We start from the raw sequence: 21,378 nt of genomic DNA, 5'->3' as shown, positions 1-21,378 counted from the left end.
GAGTTATCCCAGTTTGAGCTGCTTCACTTGTCAATGGATTTCTGCTACCACGTCTGTCTGCTGGGGCTGTCATACTAAACCTGGTCCTGAGTCAGCATCGCTTGCTACGAAGGCTGCAGAAGGCAGCTCTCTCTGCAGGGCACTGCCTGGACGCTCAGATCTCCCACGACTGAGAGAGATACGCTCATCTTAGTGACCAGTGAGAGAAGCTGCAAAGTAAAGTTTGCTGAGATGCCATTCGTTCTCTCCTGGCACCCAATCTTCCTCGATTCCTGTGCAGAAACTTATAAAAAAGAAGAAAACACCTTTCTCCAGAAAGCTGAGATAGAGGTCCCCGCTGTTCTCACTTTATTTTCGTCACTCACTCTAGGAAAAGAAGAGCTACATATGGTCTATCACCGTCCATGTAGCAAACTATCCATGTTAACTGGTCAGGCTAGGGGAGTTGGGGTTTTGCAGATATTTCTAACATAGGAAAAAAGCCACAAATTCCTTATCCAGGATGTTCAGACTGTGGAATTAAGTTAATAGAAAACAATCAGAACAGTGATGTGATGTACTTTGCAGTTTTTGAACATGTGCATTTTGAGCACGTGCACTTTGAAATAGTTTAAATGTTTCCTCTGAATTATTCATCCGAATGATCCATTAGGGGAAAGCTCAGAGAAACAGTCACAGACTGAGTCCTTCAGCTATTTATTACAGCTGCAAGGGCGCAAAAAGAATTTGTGCATTTAATTTCCTGAAGAAACAGATAGCATTCTCATCCAAAGCCCTGTCTGCACGGACCATTTTTGATCAGCGTAAAGAGCTGACAGTAATAAGTCTCTGCAAAGTTTCCACAGGCTCTTAAAAAAGACCAATTATCATAAATTTAGAATCTAGGTAAAGGGGGTAAATGAGGAAAATAAAAGACTTCATCGCTTCAAGAACCTGTAATGGGTGTTCCTACTTTCTGTATTTGTTCAGTTATTTTCTTAAGACTTCTTAAAAACCCAAAGTGTGATGGGTCTACATTTTCATTATATGTTTATGTATACAAATATAACCTTATGTGTGTATATGCATACATATGCGTATGCATGTATTAGCGTATGTGTTTATATATGTGTGTAACATGTAAGATAGGAAATTAAGAAAAAAATATCGAAAAACACCCAACTAGATTTCGTTAGAGGCACTCTGCAATCTCCAGCCTGGGAGCAGGCTGGACAGGCACCTGTCTGGAAAGGTTTATCCCGCCTTGATCCTGTGCCAGGATGGGGTAGGGAATGGGTGACCTTTGAAGATCTCTTCGAACGTTACTTTCTACCGACCTATGAAATATGGAAGCATTTCCGTATATCCATCTTAGTTCAGCTCTGCCAAGTCTGGCTGTTGAATGTGGTCATATATGAGAAAATGAGATAGCTGCACATCCCGAGATACGCTGGCATTCAAAATGTGTATCTTTGTGGGAGAGGAAAGCGCAAATCCTTAAGTGTGCTTTCCATTACAGAATTCATTTTCAGAAGGGTGTTGAAAATCTCCAGGAATTACAGCAAATCCCAAAGCATCTTTTAAAATTCTTTATTAATAGAAAGTTTCTTTGAATCCGCAGCCCACGACATCATTCTATGCACTGGACTGGTGAAAGCTTCAACATGAACTATTTTAGTACCTTAAATTAGTTGGATAGCTGTGCTACTTATAAATTCCTAGAAAGGTTCCCAAAAGAATCATGAATAGTAAAGAGCCACAGATCTCTTGGCATACCACTTCAACTTTCTGAACTTCACTATTTCACATGTACTAAATCGATTTCCAGGCAGCATAAAGGAATTCAAGGCTAAAATCCCATTTCAAAAACCAATGCTTTACACTCTAGTTTGACAAAGACACCTCGTGCTCATTTTATGCCTGTTGCTAAAGTCTCTAATTATTTGCTCTCTCCGACTTGCTCAAGTCTCTCTCTATTCATCAGGACCAGGCAGCCTTGCGACAGGCACATGGGACCTGCAGTTCCAGTTTATAACCATTATCAGAAAGGAAGTCAAAGATAAATCACTTAAAAAGCAATCTGATTGACGGAAAAATGAACCCTTTTGCTGAGAAAACAGCACAAAATTGTGTCCAATAACAGTCATGATTCACAGCCCGATTTTTACTCTAGTCATTAATGGTCATTAACGAAGCAATACAAAGCAGATGTGCCTGCTATTCTGTGGAGATAACAACTCCATCTAAAGCACTGGGGAGATCTCAGCAATGGCAGGATTGCACTGCGTGGTGCTTGGTGCGCCCGCCACCGACACTTGCCAGCTGGCGTGAGAATCCCAATTGCTGGCTGCCGCTGGGACGGTCCCTCTGTGAAGAGCAAATGCTGCTGGAATTGAGTGCTAAGGGGCCGAGAAACCACTCCGCAGCCAGGAACCAGTATTGGATGTGATGGCTCCAAGATAGGCACGACATTTGTTAAATGCTGCTGTGGGCTGGGAACCGAAGTGTTGGAAAATGAAGGAAATAGTTGATGTGATAAAAAACGTGATGAGCCATAAAGCACAGGAAACAGTTGATGCAACCTTGACTTGAGGTTTGAGACTCATCTACCACTGGGACTCAGCCTTCAAAGGGCCATGTGAACTCATGCATGCAAAGGATGGTCAACCACGAGGACAAAAGTATGGGCTGAATGTGGACTTAGTCAGAGGCTGGAGTAACTACACAAACAGACAACAATGCAATTACTCCAAATTGGCACTGCTATAGCTGAGCTCAGAGACCTCTTAGAATCATAGAATCATAGAATCGTTAGGGTTGGAAGGGACCTTAAAGATCATCTAGTTCCAATCCCCCTGCCATGGGCAGGGAAACCCTCCACTACACCAGGTTGCCCAAAGACTCATCCAACCTGGCCTTGAACACTTCCAGGGATGGGGCATCCACAACTTCTCTGGGCAACCTGTTCCACTGCCTCACCACCCTCTGAGTGAAAAATTTCTTTCTTATATCTAATCTAATTCTGCCCTCTTTCAGTTTAAATCCATTGCCTCTTGTCCTATCACTACACGCCCTTGTAAAAAGTCCCTCTTCAGCTTTCCTGTAGGCCCCCTTTAGGTACTGGAAAGCTGCTATAAGATCATCCCGGAGCCTTCTCTTCTCCAGGCTGAACAGCCCCAACTCTCTCAGCCTGTTTTCATAGCAGAGGTGCTCCAGCCCTCGGATCATCTTTGTGGTCCTCCTCTGGACTCGTTCCAGTAACTCCATGTACTTCTTGTGTTGGGGACTCCAGAGCTGAACACAGTAGTCCAGGTGGGGTCTCACGAGAGTTGAGTAGAGGGGCAGAATCACTTCCCTTGACCTGCTGGCCATGCTCCTTTTGATACCGCCCAGGATACGGTTGGCTTTCTGAGCTGCCAGCGCACATTGCCGGCTCATGTTGAGCTTCTCATCCACCAGCACTCCCAAGTCCTTTTCCTCAGGGCTGCTCTCGATCCATTCTCCGCCCAGCCTGTACTTGTGCTTGGGATTGCCCCAACCCACGTGCAGGACCTTGCACTTGGCCTTGTTGAACTTCATGAGGTTCTCACAGGCCCACCTCTCCAGCTTGTCAAGGTCCCTCTGGATGGCATCCCTTCCCTCCAGCATGTCCACACCACCACACAACTTGGCGTCATCTGCAGACTTGCTGAGGGTTATGCAAGGCTTTTACCATAGAGTGTGTAGCCCAAGGGAGGATGGGTTATTTTTTAAAACAGAGACAGCAAGAACCCAGGTTCAACTAGGGTATCACACAAGGAGACATTTGAAAGCTGAGTTAAATGAGTATATCCCAAAGGCACGCGACAAGAGTCTGTAGGTCACATGCTGATTGTAACCACACTAGTGAACATCAGGAGTAATGCTTCTGAAGCTACTGGAGTTAAGCTGATGGAAAGCTGACACAAGGCTGGAACCTGTTGTTACAGAGAGCAAAACAATTGCGATCTGACTGATTTGGCTGATTGCTGCCAAACATTAAGGAAAAATATGTTAAGTCACAGATGTAGGATGTTTTGTCTTAGAATCATAGAATCACAGAATGTTTTGGTTTGGAAGGGACCTTAAAGATCATCTAGTTCCAACTCCCCTGCCACAGGCAGGGACACCTTCTACTACATCAGGTTGCTCAAAGCCTCATCCAACCTGTCCTTGAACATGTCCAGGGATGAGACAGTCACAACATCTCTGGGCAACCTGTTCCAGTGTTTCACTACTCTCATTGTAAAAAATTTCTTCCTTATGTCTAATCTAAATGTACTTTCTTTCAGTTTAAAGCCATTGCCCCTTATCCTGTCACTACACGCCCTCGTAAAAAGTCCCTCTCCAGCTTTCTTGTATGCCCCCTTTAGGTACTGGAAGACTGCTATAAGATCACCCTGAAGCCTTCTCTTCTCCAGACTCAACAACCCCAACTCTCTCAGCCTGTCTTCATAGAAAAGGTACTCCAGCCCTTGGATCATCTTTGTGGTCCTCCTCTGGACCCGTCCCAACAGTCCCATGTCCTTCCTGTGTTGGGGACCCCAGAGTTGAGTCTGAAGCTACAAGAATCTTCTTGCAGTCACTACAGAGAAGGGAACAGTGGTGCACTTCTATACCTCTACATATGGCTACTTTGAGAGGAGGAGCTAGGGGAAGCAGTCCACTTTATGTAAGAGAATGACAGGTTGGAGCTTTGTTCATTGCACTGGATACTCAAGATAGAGGTTTCTCTGTCCCTCGTTGTTTTATACTTACACATAAAAAAATTATTATATTTGATTTATCTTTGACCTTTTATCTGGAGAGTGGTGTGTCTACAGGAGATGCAAATGGGTAAATGGCAGAAGCCCTCTGCCGCATTGCTCATGAAGATCAGTGTAAGGCAGACTTCATTTCCTTGCAGTCCATCTCTGGAACAATAGGACATTTTAATTTTGAAAAAAATCCAAAATCCTAGTGAGAGGAAACCCCAAATATCCTTCCTTTGTTTTCTTTTATTGCACCGACAGATATTCTGACTGCAGGGTAAAAAGCAAAGTCCAGAAAAAGAGCAACAAAACATAGTGATATGGAAGACCCCTGTGTTTGATTTATCTTGTTGTAGTTTCTCTTCAGAGGAAAACTCTTCTTTATTATATATTTATAAGTAAAATCTAATTACAAGTGTCTGATAGCATTAAATGAGTTGTAAGACACAAATGAGTTTTACTAGTTTGTGTAAACAGTATGCCAATGCCATCCCTCTACCCAAGGAAAGAACAAATAGTGTAAATGAAATTGAGATCAGGTCCAGCATCTTTAGCTGCAAACTGAGGTATTCAAATGATGAATATTACTCCGAGTGACAAATCACATCTACAGCAACGCAGTGCTCCCAACTGTGTGCAGAGGAACTGACTGCATCAGCAGATGATCTAAAATCTGGGCTAAACAGGAACCTTCATCAGCACAGGTGACAGCTAAAATTAGCATTGAGAAACTTGATGAAAACATGACAGTAAAGTCCCGAGATGAAAAATAGATTATTCACTGTCAGGGAGAACAATAGGCAAGACATAAAAACAGTTACAAGGTGACAGGGCATGTAGTGGAAGGAGCTAAAGAAGAAAATTGCAGTAGAAGAGAAACCAAACGCCCTTGGGGAAAACACAGTCATCAGGGATAAAAGGATGCAGACAGTAAAACGAGGGGTGAAAAAAAGGAAAATTGAGAGATTGAGAGTAGAGCTGCACAGCAGAAAGAAATGCTCCATGTGAGAGTGACATTGGACAGCCAAGAAAATGAGAACTATCAATATACAAAGACAGTTATTGTAAGGGAGGTATACTAATATATGGCAGCAAATATATCAAATACAAAAGTGTCTAGGCAAGGATCTGCTCTAACAAAAAAGGCTACAACTGCCTACCATGCCTATTAAGTTTCTTAGACGGAGAAAGCAATGAATACCTCAATTGGACAAGGATGATCGCTTCTCAGAGAAGTCACCGTTGTACCTCTGGGCAAGCAGCGAGGAAAACAACACACCAGCAAATACAAATTTACTGATTGGATCTCAAAGGTAACTTCTGGCTAACTTTCTGTTAGTGCATAGCTGCTACTTCTCACCAAGCAGCCTGCGTTCTCACTGAGATTCACAGCTCCAGGGAGGCTGGGTAGTCACGGCGTTCGCAGTGTTTGCAATCAAACACTTCCCTTGCTATGCAGCAAAAGTGCTTACAAATCTTTTGTTAAACAAATATGAGAAAGTATACCTTCTAGAAAACAGTGTTCTTCCGAGAAACGTTGCATGAGTGAAAAAGATGTTACATTCAGCGAGAAAATTATATGCTGCAAATAATTCATTCAGCTATAATAAGTAGCCTCAAAAGAGGAGGTCAGTAAAATCCTAGTGAAGGATATTTTTATCATCTATTTCATATTCATTTCCAGCATAACTGTTATTACTTTATGTGATACTATAACAACCACAGACAGCTGAAATAAAACAGAAAATAACAATGAACAGGATCTCCATGGCATTCAGTGCCATAAATTAACATTAGGTGATATGCTTTATTTTACTGTGGGTTTCTTGATAACCATGAAGCCCATCTAAGGTCAACAGAAATTTCTAGGGAGGGGAGGGGGAGATAGAAAGCAGGTGGGGAGGTGAGGGAGAAAGCGAAATCGTGACATTTTAAATCCAAAGGAAATTACAGTCTCTCGGTTTTCTCTTATTCCAAATGGAACTTATTAAACATTTTGGTTTTAAGAAAACAAAGACTGTTTTTAAGATGTCTGCTTTGTAATGTTTTTTTGTTCTTAAAATAGATAATACTGTGATATATGATGATAGTGTATTTCAACTGCTAATTGGTATGATGTAATATACATTTTGAAGCTGAATGGCATTTTAAAACACTGGAACATCTGATTCAATCAGGAACATTAAAAGACACATTTCCATTAGATTTTTTTCTGAAATTGAGTTGTTCTTGCAGAACATTTCAATGCAGATGAAATGTATGCTTTTTAGACAGAAAAAAATGTTCTGAGAAAGCATGTAGCCAGTTCTACTTGTTGAGTTTCACTGGCTTTATACCAACCTTGCTAGCTCACCAGCTTCTCCTCTAGACAAAAGAGGAGCAATTTTCCAACGAGACTAACAGGGGGTTTGCCCCCAGGGGAGGCTTTAAGTCCAGTCAGTACTGCTTCAGCAGCATGGCTGGTATGCGGGACATTGCAGGGCCACTAAGCAGGCTCTGACTCCACAGGGAGGAGAATTTACAAGTAGGGAGGAGTCAATGCATTCAGCATGCTACATGAGGGGACGTCTCACTTAATAAAGGAAATTCAGCCTTCATTTTCTCATACAAGAATCCAGTTGAAAGAAACCATCGGAGTGCAGGGAGTTCCTGGGCATAGCTGACCAGGGGGGCCATGCAGATGTCCCACCGGTCCCCACGCCACCATGCTCAGGGTTGGCTGCCAGCACCCCATTTGCCCCATCCGTCCCTACAGAAGCAGCTTTCTAACCCTTTTTTTTTTTCAAAAAAGAAAAACCCTATTCCCCTACCTTGGTGAAGGTCAGGCAATCCTTGTCTTGATCTTTATCCTTTATTTCAAAGTCGTAAAGTGCTTTGCCTTGAGGTGGAGCTTGCGGGAGGGGCTTGATACACTGGATGTAGCTGGCAGGGAAGAAGCCGTGGTTCCCATTGAGCTCCCCGTGGTACCAGTTCTCATCCACCTTCCGTCGCAGTATGATGATGTCCCCCTTGTTAAACTTGAGGTCACCGGGCTCTTTTCCCTCATAAGCGTAGAGGGCTTTGCCGTAGGGAAGCTGAGAAACACTCTGGGGGAACAAAACATGCAACATCTTTAAGCAAACTTGAGCCAGCACCAATCTCTTTCTTAAACTCACTTTCAGCCAGAAGCAAACTGATCATCCATGACTTAATTATCCCAATGACTGCAGCTGACTGCCACATAATGCTATACCTTAGACCTTACAGGAAAACTAGGATGCGTGTGATGGTAAGACCTAGAAGGTAAGTGTGTTATGTCAGCAGAGGCACTGCAGTTCTCTCGAAGCTCAGCTGAAACCTGCAGTATCTCCTACGCTATTGAGTAGCATCTGTTAATTTGCAAAATATCCTGTGCATGCAGGACTTTGTGCTTAAACAAGTAAAACTTGACATGTCTAAAGGTAAAATATTAGACATTTTGACCTTCAGGGTTGCTTTGGTTTCGGAGGCTCAGAAGATAAACAAAACAAAACAAGCTTGAAGATTCACACGGTTCTAAAAGTTGGCAAGTTGAAAATTTTTCATTGCGTTTGTTTGAGCAACTCCAAACATTTTTGAGTTTGAAGCTTTTAGTTTAGCTTTTGATTCTGTAACCAAATACTTCTTTCAAAATCCCCAAGTCTCACACTGCTCACTGAGGGCTACTGTAAACAGTTATAATATTCTTTGTTGCTTATGAATTAATGTCCCTGTGGAAAAGTGGAATAGGCAGAATGCCTCAAATCTTTCCTTTAGAACTAAAAAGAGCTGTGAGGCTTTCACTCTCATTAAAAGACAGAAACAAACTTTAAAAAAAAAATCACAGCACAAGAGCAAAAAAGCCTGAAAGGTTAATAGTTTGGTGTGATAGAAAAAAGAAACCTATTTGATGGAAACTACCTGATCATGAAGAATTCTTCCCAGAGTTCACTTTAGCCCGATGCAAGATTGTCTCACCCAGGCTGCGACTGCATGGACAATTTTTTGGTGGAAGTACTGTTTTATACACCACATTACACCACCTGCCCTTACCCTCCTTGGGTACTTGCTCCCCCTCTTGCTGAATCCCACAGAGCAGGGAGTGTGTCGGACACGGCTGCCTGCTGCTTTGGCCCTATAATAGCTCTTTAACCCATACTGGGGGAGAAAAGGGGCATTGCTGTATTGTCCTATGCCATTTTTTATTTCCTTTAGCTTAAGCTAAGAGTCAGGTTGCAAGCCTCAGCGCAAATATTTAGCAGCATATGCTACAGAGGATGTTAAAGGGGTCCTGTAAAGTCAACCTTTTGCAAGAGTCTTTTTTTCAGAGATGTATTTATAAAAATGACATGGTTTTCTGTTACATATATATGCCTATGAGTAGTCTGCTCCCTGCTCTGTACCTTGGCTGTCAATGGAGTGTCCTATAGGGCCAATGAAAAAGTAAAGGTATGTTTAATAAAATACCCTGCTATTCCCCACGATGTTTCTTATGCCTGTACTTCTAGATGACATTCCTGTCCATAAGAACAGCACTCGGATGCCTTCCATGGGGAGAAGGTGGAGTGGGCAGGCAGAAACACTCCATTTCCCCACCCCAGTCAGAAAATGAGATGCTGGGATGAATTTTTACGCTATTTGTCAAAGCAACAAGCAGAGGCATTTTTCGATCCCGACGGGTGTGTTAAACGGACCTGCTCTGGCAGGGCAGGTTTTATGCTCTTACACCTGCATCTTTCGGCAGGAGGAGGAGAAGCATCAGCCCGCTGCCTGTGCTGCCTGCTGGCCCAGCCTCCTCCGGCTGCTTCTGGGCACCAGATGGTCGCTGCGGCAGGCAGATACCACGCTGCTCAAAAAGTAAGTTTTTGAGTGCACCTTCACACACAGGCGTTAACTTACTCATTTTATTAGGAAGGGTTTTAGTAGCTGTGCAGGTCTTGGAAAACATGTGCAACTGATCTTCTTGCCTACACCGCACAGTGAAGGAGGCAATCAAACAGGCACAGCTCTGCAGAGCACTATCTGTGTTGTCTGGACGGGGATTTAATTTCATTCAGATGTGCTCCCAGCTCTCAGTTTTCTCATTACCAATTTATAGTTCCTCTTTTTACTCTGTATTCTTTTGGATTTTGCTGTATCTGAATGAAGGTACCTAATTAAAGACCAATATTTTGGAAGCACCTTCAAACATAACAAAACAAGTGTAAAACCAGAAAAGAAAATCAACTGCCAGCTAACAAGGCATGCATCAAACAGCCTGCCAAATCAGTGGCAGCATCCTACTGATACTGTTCTCTCTGCCAGGATGGTTATTTCCCTCGACACCAAAGCTTTGCCCCTCTCCCCAGCATTTTAAAGATTAAGCCTACAATACCATCAAACTCCTTAGGTAAGGCATAGATTACATTACCTACTTGAAGGCAGAAAAAAAATATTAAGCTGAAAGACTATGGAGCCTTGTAGCAATTTAGAAATAAAAGGTTCATTACTTTAACTCATGCCGGGAGAAGACAATTTATCAAACACTGAGTAAGACTTCTGCCAGGTGTGCACTGAACCACTGCTGATCCAGGCACACGCCTGGCAAGCACGTTCTGTATCGCTTACCCTGGATGGGGCCTTCCTATTCCCAAGATCTTTGTAGCAATTCAAGGTCAGATCATTTTCGTTACTTTTTAACTGCTTTCTCTTCCCAAGCCTCATTTTGCTGTGTAAAAAGTCAACAGCCCCCAGAGCTACAGAAAAAGAAACTGGATTTCATTCAGTCTCACACATCATCAATGAAATTCTTAGGCAACACATGCTGTGCTTTTATAGTTGATTAATTGAGCTGGCTAGAAGATGATTCAGGTGCCTTTTTATACCTCCATCTGATGAAAATGCAGACTTTTAAGCAAAATAAGCAAATCGTAAGAAAAAAAATTAATTTGAAATGTGGCATTGTTTTATTTGGAGCACCTAATGTGGCACCCCAGAGAATTTGCAGTTTAGGTGCTTGTATTCCTATTCTCTTTCGTGACCATGTCATCTGGGGACTGTCCTACACAGAGAAGATCTGCATGTAAGGTACAGAAACTACAACTGCCAGTGGGAAGGTGTTTCCAAAATAAAATGTTTCCTTTATCAGCTACATGATGTTTCCTTTTCTAATTCTGAGCCACAACTTTTCATCTAAAAAATCTGTAGAAGCATTTTTTAAATTAACATGTTGTTTAGTGGAAAACACACCCTCCTGTTGAAAAATTGCTGTAATTGAGACATTTCCCAGTCTTTCCATAAGGCCAGAAGTACTCATTTTGATTTAAGCATCCCAGGTAAAGCTTTCATTTACTGGGGCCCAGGCAGAGGTAAAGAAATAACAGAGTACACTAATCCTTTTCAAATAAAGCTGCTTTTCCTGTTCTAAAGCTCTAAGTGTCTACTCCAATTGACCAAAGACAGAAATTCAATATCACAAATTAAAAAAAAAAACAACCAAACAACAAAATAAACTCTTGAAGATTCCTTGCTGATATTTTCTGGCCAAAAGGTCCAGCTTTCAGTGGACTTCCAGTGGTCAGATTATATTAATGAATCCTGGTCCCTAAGAAGCAGTTTTTGAGAAGCTTCCCATTATTGTTCTTACTTTTGGTTAATCCCTAAGTGAGAAGCAAATCAGATTCAGAAAGCTCCTCTTAAATACACCTGAAAGGAGAGAGCATTAAACATATTTCAGAAATAGAAGAAAAACGATCACTGCTGCTGTTTGCTAGTTGTGATGTCGCTCCTCATCAACAGTTAGGTGATTCTCAGAAATCTTTCAGTGATCATATGATTACTTCCCTGTTTGCCAAATCTTTGTGCAGTGCAATTCTGGCCTAATCATCTCAGTTTTCTTTACTTGACTCCCCCAATTCAAAGCAAAGGGTATCAGCCAGGAGTGACCTCCGACTCACAGACAAACTACCCAAGCCCTGCCAGGGAGCTTGCACTTCCCGTTTTCTGTTTAAAGTCCCTGCCTCATGCCCTGTCCCATTTCTCCCAGCTCTTTCTTCCATGTAACAGCATTTCAGTCAGACATCATCATCTTCAGCATGCCCAGGTGGTACTTCTTAGAAAATCTTCTAATCTAAAACAGGCTGCAAAGTGTCATCTGAGGGATCATACCAAAGAAAAGCAGAGGCAGGCAATGGTTTTGGTGGAGGTCAGTGATAAGCACATAGAGATGTTTCTTCAGCAACTTAACACCTTCCTCCTGCTCCTCGCTTCAGCAGAGCAAACCTTCCTTACCCCCCTCAGAGGGCACCACTGCAGCAACAGTTGGTGGACATCACTGAGCCACCGCAGTACCCTCTCGCCACCCACTTCATCCCCTGTTCCTCAGCCAAAGCCTCTTCTCAGCCATGGGGCTCCATTTCAGGGTCTTCTCCAAGACCACGTCCCTGGAGGGAAACTCCCTTTCCCAACCTGGTCCCAGCAGCATTGTGCTACTCCTCTCCCCATGACACCTGGTTTCACAATGGCCACCCCTGCATCCAGGACCAACACAGGGGCAAGCTGGCTGCCCTGTGAGGAGCTCAGCAGAGACCACCACCCCATTATCTCCCTCCAAGTCAGCTCTTGACCTGCACTCCTGCTCTGAGAGATGCCTGCCATAGCTGCCATGAAATCTGGTCAGGCATAATGCAGGTGGCTGCAAAATTAAACGGCCTCTGCATCTGACTGTATCAAGAAATCAATTTGCCTTGGTGATTTATTGTTAGGTTAACTGGAATTCAGCTATGATGTGCATTAAATTTCAAAACTCTGTGTGGGTGTGTATAGAAATAGAGAATGTAAGAAAGAAAGAAAGGAAGGAAGGAAGCGATGAAGTCACAGTCAATGGCAACGGCCAGTTTCTTTTTCCTGCCAGTAAACGCACGTTGGCACAAGGCTGAATACTGCCAAAGGTTTCTTTTCTATTTCAGCAATCAATACTGACGTAAAAGCCTGAAGCGTTAATATGTTGAAAACCCCCCTTGCAGAAGACTTAATGATATGTTGGCAACTCAATCATTCTGCATTTGTGTTTCAGCAATGTCAAATGGCAGCAGTTAAGCAGAAACCTGCTGGCAAATTGACAAACAACAGCCATGAAGCAATTAAGCGGCAACGCTGGAGAATTTTTCATTACGTATCCTGAAGAATAAAAGGAGGGGGGAAAAAAACACAACAAACATGCTTGTTTCCAATAAATTCTCCCAGTAGAAAGCTGTGTAGAGTCTGAGCTGCACAGGTAGAGTAGGTCTTAAGTTTTCAAAAGTTACGGCAAAGAGACATTTTCCCAATATGCTTGAAAGCAATGCAAGCTCCATCACGGGTTAAAGCCTGCCAGCATCTTGATCAAGGGGGTCACTGCTTAGAAAAAGGGCTGATGCTTGCCCCAAGTACAGTGTGGATGCCTACAAAACACGCTTTTCCTACTTCACACTATTTGGGAAGTGAAAATAAAAGCTTCCCCATACAACTAGTTTTTCTCCAGAGAGCAAACAGAGCCTGGATGTCTAAGATGAGTGTGCCTTCAGTTTCTGTGTCTGTGTACAACTGGGCAAGGTGTACATCGAAGACAGCAACAAAGCCCCATGAGCAAAATCATCAGAGAGGTTGGCCAGATTTGCTGGCTCAAAAACACACAGGAGGAAAGTCCAAGGCTATTCCTTGACATCAGTATGTTGCATTGTATAAGATTTCAAAAATAAAATACACAAGAGCGAGGCCTCCAGCTACTAAACCCAGACAGAAATGCTATGACAAAGCCCTTTGTGCAAACCAAGTTTGTATTCAGATTCTAGAAACCCAGGAAACCTCTTGAGGCTCCAGCTACAACTCCAGAAGAAAGGAGATTGCCCTTCTGCCGTATGAAAGCCAGCTTAATGCTGAAGGGTAACTTCCCTTGCCCACACTCTGGCCTTGTGTGGCTCAAGCCATGCAAAGACAGGAAACCTCAGCCTCTGCTGCAAGGGCTTTCCCCACGAGAGGCAGGTGTGACACTGCCCACCCCGTTGGGCAGCATCCTAACCTGGTACCTGTTTCAGGGGGATGAAAGGATGAAAAAATCTGGGGAACGTAAAATGTTTCCCAACAGTGTTTAACTCTTACTTCCCTCCACTTCATGAGTCTTGTCCGTAGTCAGAGCTAGAGGTGAAGCAGGAATAGATGAAGCCAAATAGTCTCAGAATACGCTGCTGGAACAGCCTGATAAGAGCACTGCTGGGGACAGCAATTTATTTTTTTTAGACTTAAGTCATTTTAGCAAAACACATTGGCATGTTGCTTGTTGCAGTTTTTCAAATTTCTCCAACATCTCCATATCCCCCATTCTTCAAATACCTATCTGAAGAGTCTGTTCCTCTGAATGAATGAATACACATTTATCTCCTTCATGAAGTACCACCAAGTGTAAACATCCAAAGCAAATCAAAGTCAATAAAGAAGAAAAGACACAGAAAGGAAAAAGTAATGAAAACTATGCACATCTCAGTGGTAAACTAAAACACAAATCATTACTACAGAGCATAAATAATAATTAAAACACATATTGTTAATTTTTTGCCTCATTACTCTGAACCATCACACAAATCTCCCAGCTTACAAAGCAAAGATTTGATGGTGATGCACGGGACTGCATTTATGCCTTCCAACTAGTAGGAAGCTCCCCACAATCAGGTTGGGTGGCATTTCAGCATATGGTTTCCTGCCACCCGTAACAGCTTCACAGAAATCACAGCAGCTGTGATGGAGAGGACAGGGGTTGCATGGTGGAGCCTCCATCAGCAGGACTGCTGAGGAGGAGACAGGCTACTCCCCGTTACTAGCACCCGGATCTTGGCATCAAAAGCACTCATTCGAATCAGCTGTGAGTGACTAAAATCATGAGCATGGAACACCTGCTTGGATCCCTTTGGGATGGAGAAGTGGAAGGCAGCCTGGTGTTCAGAGTAGTCAGTGGTAAAGACAAGCAATTCACTTGTGGTGGCAACAACAGCCATGTCTGCTGGGCTTGGTAAGGGCCACGATGTGAAGGGCAGCAGGTGCCGTGCGCTGTCCCCTCGCTCCACACCGTCCAATCTGCTACAGTCGCTCTCAGTTTAACATCTTTGAGAGCAACACATTTCACTTAGATTAACAGTGGTGCTTAAAACACATCTCTTGTTAGTCAGCCCTAGGAAGCAAGAGAGAGCACTTGCATGTGCAATGAGCTGAAGAAACAGAGGTTGGGGTAACTTTAGCCAGTGCAGTTATAACAAATGTACACCACTGTAAGATCTGTGACCTGCAGAGTTTTTAGCGGCTTCTGTCTTCAAGAGGAACTTTCAGGAAGACAGATCATAAATCATCATTATATCTCACAGCAAAAACTCTTAAAAAGTGGTTTGTCTTCCATGTAAGATGATTTGTCTTACGCACAGCCATTCAGAAGCACTATCACCCTTGGGTCACCTTGCCTGACAGAGCACGCGGGTGACATGCAGCACTTGCCATCACAGAAAGCTAACAATAGGAAAATTAATCAAAGAGAACTTAATTTTGCACAAAGTAGCAAAGACAAAAACCAACAACGTGCTACTAGTCAGCTCTGTGTGAGCCATCAGTAAAAGCCTGAAAAATCACAGTTTGCAGGTACAACCTTTTTGAAATAAACTTTGAGAATAAAAGCAGTTAAGCCAACAATAGGAACAGCACTATGAAGAATGAAAACCGAATGTAATCCTTTATATACCCTGAAAAGCGTCATGTTATTTATAGTGCCATACAAATAGTAATTGAGCACAATAAAAATAAAACTTCTTAACTAAAGCTCCACTTGTTTATTTAACTAAGGACTTGGACATTATGGTTAGCCCTGATCCTGATTGATGGTGCCGCAGAGGGCTGCAGTCCTTGTGACACCCGAGGACAAGTGCAAGCAATACACACATGCACAATGTGCACAGTTCCTACCTGGAGTAGGAGGCAAAATTCTTCTCCAAAACTGTTTTGAGGTGCTAGGAGGTCTTGGGAACACCTCTATGTTCCCATCTTTACCATAGAATCATAGAATCATTAAGGTTGGAAAAGACCCTTAAGATCATCAAGTCCAACTGTTAACCTAACACTGTCAAGTCCACCACTAAACCATGTCTCTAAGGGCCATGTCTACATGTCTTTTAAATACCTCCAGGGATGGTGACTCCATCATTTCCCTGGGCAGCCTGTTCCAATGCTTGACAACCCTTTCAGTGAAGAAATTTTTCCTAATATCCAATCTAAACCTCCCTGACACAACTTGAAGCCATTTCCTCTTGTACTATTGCTTGCTACTTGAGAGAAGAGATGGACACCCACCCACCTTCCTTTCAGGTAGTTGTAGAGAGCGATAAGGTCTCCTTTTCTCAAGGCTAAACAACCCCAGTTCCCTCAGCTGCTCCTCATAAGACTTGTGCTCTAGACCCTTCACCAGCTTCGTTGCCCTTCTTTGGACACGCTATAGCACCTCAATGTCTTTCCTGTATTGAGGGGCCCAAACTGAACTCAGTATTCAAGGTTCAACCTCACCAGTGCCGAGTTCATCGAGGCGAAGTGCCCGAATAGCTTAGAGGCCAACTGCCATTTCCAGAAGTGACTTTTGCAACTAGCATGAAGATGTCATGGGAATTGCTCAGCAGATGGAGACAAAACAAAGGTGGGCAGGTACAGCATCATTCTAGAGCGTCGGCCTTGCCTCCCAAAAGAATGAGGAATGACGACGTTCATCACCGCAGAACAGCAAAGGATGCTGTTAATCTTCTTCAGCAATGAGCAAACGGAGCACAAACTGCTCTTTAAAGAGAAGAGCAACTCCCAAGGTTATGTTGTAGTTTATATGGCAAACAGGCCCAATTTGCATCTTACCTTATAAGGTCCACCTTTGTACACACCAAGATTAAACAACGTTTCACTTTCCCTGGGCAATTGCAGTTGATGCCTGCAGCACAACTGAGAAAAAAACAGCAGGCTTTCCACTACACAGCTTGTGACAAAGGTATGTTTGGCATTCTCTGCTTTACCAAAGTAAGAGCTCAGTTTTACAGTCCAATGCTGTTTCTCTTAGGAAGTTTAAAAACTTGAATGCAAGATGGTCCCATGCTGAGCTCATCCGATCTCATAATCGCAGCGAAAATAGCTGCACATCTTCCGCACCACTCACACTGCTTCAGCCCATCGCTCAGTATCTGTTAATATTTACACATTCAAGCATCTCTTATTCCTAGCAACACAGTGTTTAAAGCGAAGTAGTCTCAAACTACACGCACTCCTATTAAACAACATGTGATTTTCAGGGGCAGCTTGGATTTCCCGGAGGGAATTCACAGCTATCACTGTCCAGGGAATCAGTGGGTAACACCAGCCAGCTGTTTAATCGTGTCAGCACAAGTCCCTCATGTTCTGTAAAACCTGAAAGCTTCCAAGCTCTCTGCTCTTTAATAAGTGGTAGTGTCAACACACTGCTGGCATTGTAGGTCAAATTCTGGTTTCAGTTAAAGCGCTTTAATCCAGTTAATCTTGATGAAACGGCATGGATGTATAGACAATTCCCTCACAATATAGAGCTTTATGTTACACGTAATCTCTGAAACAAAGCTGAATGGCTGGCAGCCTCTACCAAGGAAAATATTTAGTGATCTCTCATGTGCTGGCTGTAGCCTTTACAAAGCCTAGGTACGCTCTGAGAATCTGGCTGTCCTTCACCTTTCAGACAGAAAACAGTCACTGGATGCTACGGGCCAAATTTTACCCTTATAATCCTGTGTAGGGGTCCCGGTAAAAGAACTGGCTGCTGCACACAGACAGAACTGGCTGCTGCACACAGACATTTCAGAGTAGAAGCTGGTCTACAAAAAGTCCTAACCAATAGCTGAGAGGACTTCTAACCCAAGCATGCAATGTGGCTTCATGAGAAACCACCAGACAAAATATCCCTCGACCGACAGTCTTGCAAAAGCATGGGCCACTGAGCACGTCCTGAGCGAGGGCTTCAGGAGCTGATGGTGGGTTAACACAGAAGAAAACAAGTAACAGAAATAAAGGTCTTCTGCTGCAACTTAAACAGGCAATCTCACTGCAATGGGCTACTTGACCAGTTCAAGGAGGAAAGATGGCAAAGTTGGCTACATTTAGCCTGCCAGAGCCACAAATAGGGACACGCTATAAAACAAACAGGAGCTCCCTCGAGGCTATGGAGAAACACAAAACAAAAGCTTATATTTGAGGAACTATGGCAGTTATATATCTCAGGCTGCCTTGTGTTCTCCACTCAAAGTGTGTCTTAAATTCTTTTAAATAAACATGAAATCTCACACTGATTACTTCCTAGATGACACTGCTTCGGTCAGGACCACAACGTGTTTTTCCCAACTGCCTGCCAGTACCCAGCTCTCACTCTTTTTTTTTAGGTAAAAGAAACAAGTTAAAAGTCAGCCTGCTGTGTGATTTTGAGAGCCTTATGTATTTTGAGGCTCCTTCACCTCCACAACAGCAGCATTTACAGCCCTGGAATTTTACACAATACTTTACGCTGCAGGTCACGGCAAGAAAACAGAACATTTTGGGGAAAATGCTAAAAAGTATTGCATAAAAGCCCATAGTGTGAATCTCTGCTGTAACTGCTTCATTTGATCTTTCCTGTTGGAAGCTGACAAAGCACGGGACAGCTTACATTTTCCAGTGGTGCCTTTGTAACTCTGCCACCCAGCCCAGTACCTTTGATTTACTTTCCAGCCTCTCCACATCTTTCTTCTTGGCTCCTTGCCTTGTGACTCAAGCGTTTCCTTAGCAGGAACTCTCTCCCACCTCCACCCCAGAAAGGAGTTTATGGTCCAGTTCTCCTACAACTCAGCAGAGCTGGGTTTCCTCCTGGCAGACACCAGGCAGGTGACAGCTTGGAGGTTCCACTCCCAGACCCTGCTTTGCCAGAACTTTTTCATTGAAATTTTTTTCTCTGTCAAGTGGACCACAGAGAGGGGAGAAGGGTAAGGAAGAGCCTGGAGATGAAGTTGCCCCAAAAACGGAGCGGACAGCTGTATTTACCATCTGGCAAAGCTCCCAGAGCTCAACAGAGGGAGCCCCACTCCGGCAAATCTTGCTGGGATTGCTATCGGTAGAGAATAGACTTTTTGTGGGTTTTTTTTAAACTTAAATAAATGCATACCAGGAAAATCTTTCTCCTCTCTTCCTCCCTCCCTTCATGCAAACATTAACTTAAAGGTTGCGCAAAAGCTTTTCCTGTCATTCCAAACACTGAGAATCAAGAACATCAGCAGCTGCAACAACACAAGTCACTTTGGCAGCCTCAGGTCACAGGCTCCAGCATCCAAACAAAACAACCCAGAAAAAATTAAAAATGAAGGTTTTTTTTAATATATATTTCTGAGGTGACATAAGGCTGTTCAAGGATCATGTTGGGATCATTCCATCACATGGAAACCTGCATTTGCTGAGGAGCTGAGGAGTCTCTGAGGGTATCAGAGCATTGTAAGGTCTGAAGAGTGAAACAGAGATGGTTTTACAGGGAAGCGAGCAGGGCCACTGCCAGGGTTACCAGAGAATATGGGAGAGGCAGTAGAAGACAAATGACCGTGAAGACCCTCTGATATGGGAAGGGGATGAAAAAATGCCCACTCAAAGACCCTGCCTGTCTAACAGTGATGGTGGCAGGGGGGCTTGTAACTGAGATGGTGAATGATGAGAATGCAGCCTTAATTCTTATTTCTGATGAAGAGAAGGATCCAAAATTCCTATTTAAACCCTAACACTTCTGCAAAAGGTAGTGTTTGATTTGCTTACACTGGTTTTACTGTATGCTTTACAATAAATAAGTGTGGTGCCAAGGAAGTACCTCTTTCTGTTGCGTCTTCCTCACTGCACATGACCACAGAGCAGTGTCCTGCACTATAAAACTGAAAATATATCCTCTCCTCTCCCCTTGTCCAAAGTTTTCGTAAGGCAGCGTTAAAAAACATACTCTAACTTTCTGAGGTGGTACTAACAGTTTCATAAATACTATGTTACCTGAACTGTGCCTTCCCCAAACTGACAGGATGTTTGATAAATGCACCGTGGGCTGCGTACACAGTGGAGCTCAAGAACATATTTTCTCGATAGTTCAGTAGGTGCTTCAATAGGTGGATAAATTCCCGTGTCACTAGAGAATATTTACAACTGAACCTTATTTATCAGCAGCGTGCCCTTACCAACAGCCCACACAAATCCTGTTACACAAAACCAGCTATGGCTCTTTCCTCATAGTTACATGAAAATCGCAGAGGTTTTCTTTTGCACTGGGACAGGCTTTATAGCCAAGAGATGAAACTGCATTAGGAGATGCTAACGTTGAAATATTCTTGGCTCAAAATGTCAGTGTGAGAGGAGTTAGCTCATCCACAGCTGCGCTGTCTGTGCAGCCTCCTTGTCCCTTCACCATCAGGGACCTTCTCAAGTGAAATCACATTGGGGGTCTCCATGCTTATGGGGTCTCGAAGAAATGAACACGTCGACCTACTTGCCAGGAATGCCGAGAGATTATTTTCCCTCAATTTCCTGTGATTAGTAATATTAAAATATCTGATATCCATTAAAATGAAAAATCCATGCTTTTTAAATCACAGTGTTTCAGCTCTGTTTATTGAAAATGCTACTGTGGTTGCTGTTTCTCCAGATGAGGACCATATTTTTCGGGATGCCTGCCCCATCCCTGGCAGGACTGCTCTCTTCCTGCCTCCCGCACTCTCCCTCAGCTCTGTCCTCCCATCCAGGTCCCTCGCCCTGAAATGACTCATTAGCTACGATTTACTGACACGTGCTCTCTTCACAAAGATGATTAGGAATCACTTTCAAGCCTCAGTACCGCTGACAGGACAGACTGACACCTTCCCGAACATTATCCAGCTGACTGCCAGGCAAGCTTTAATCAGCTCAGGCTTTGAGGAGCGCTGGGTGGTGGGAGGGGAGGGCTTCCCCACACCTCCTGCAGCCTCGCCGTACTGATGAGGTCAAAGAGCATCTCGCGCTCCGATGCCGCGAGTCGTCATCTGCTCCGTGGTGGGAAAGGTCCCCCCCCGCCACTGCGCCCAGCTCTCATTAGGAGAAGTTCAGTTTCTACTCCAGCTGAAGCAAACCTCCGTGCATTTTGATGTTCGGAAGCAATGATAGTTGCAGCAGACAAGGAAAACATCAAGGAAGACACAAGGCTTCGTAATGCAAATCACGCTTTTATGTCATTCTCCTGAATCCCCTTCGGGGAGAGGAAAGTTGATTATCTACAGAATATGGGTCAAAGTTATGCCTTAAGGATCTCCTGGCACTTTGCCTGCTTGCTGACATACTATGGGGCTCCTTGGTGCCTTTTCAGGTTAACGCTTTCAAAGTGCTGTCCCTGTGCATCATCATTATCATCATCATCATAATATTACTAAAAAAATTCATTTCCAGCACCCACTCCCAGGAATTTCTCTCATGCTGAATTTAATTGATGCTTCCTCCTGCACTCTGAGGAATGATTAAAATGAACGTTACACATGTTTGGAAGCACCTCGGATTTCGAACTCTGCGTGGTTTCTAATTAAAGGGACACACGCAGGATGCCTGTGCTACATTTCAC

General features: G+C 43.5%; 1 protein-coding gene across 2 annotated transcripts in view; it reads right to left on the bottom strand.

Moving 5' to 3' along the window:
* SH3RF3 (SH3 domain containing ring finger 3) overlaps positions 1-21,378 on the bottom strand; it is a 255,155-nt gene that overhangs the window by 83,028 nt on the left and 150,749 nt on the right. The window contains exons 6-7 of one of the 2 annotated variants that reach the window (XM_086610618.1): positions 19,050-19,070; positions 7,559-7,822 (exon numbers count right to left, since the gene is read on the bottom strand). In XM_086610618.1, coding sequence (XP_086466744.1) covers positions 7,559-7,822; positions 19,050-19,070 — 285 coding nt within the window. Of the gene's footprint in view, positions 1-7,558; positions 7,835-19,049; positions 19,071-21,378 lie in introns of both variants that reach the window. The other variant, XM_086610626.1, reaches the window with a different exon arrangement.

The sequence above is a fragment of the Tauraco erythrolophus genome, chromosome 1, assembly GCF_009769465.1.
Source record: "Tauraco erythrolophus isolate bTauEry1 chromosome 1, bTauEry1.pri, whole genome shotgun sequence".
Classification (NCBI taxonomy): Eukaryota; Metazoa; Chordata; class Aves; order Musophagiformes; family Musophagidae; genus Tauraco; species Tauraco erythrolophus.
Note: the sequence above shows the minus strand (reverse complement) of the source record. Positions and strands in the feature narration are given on the sequence as shown.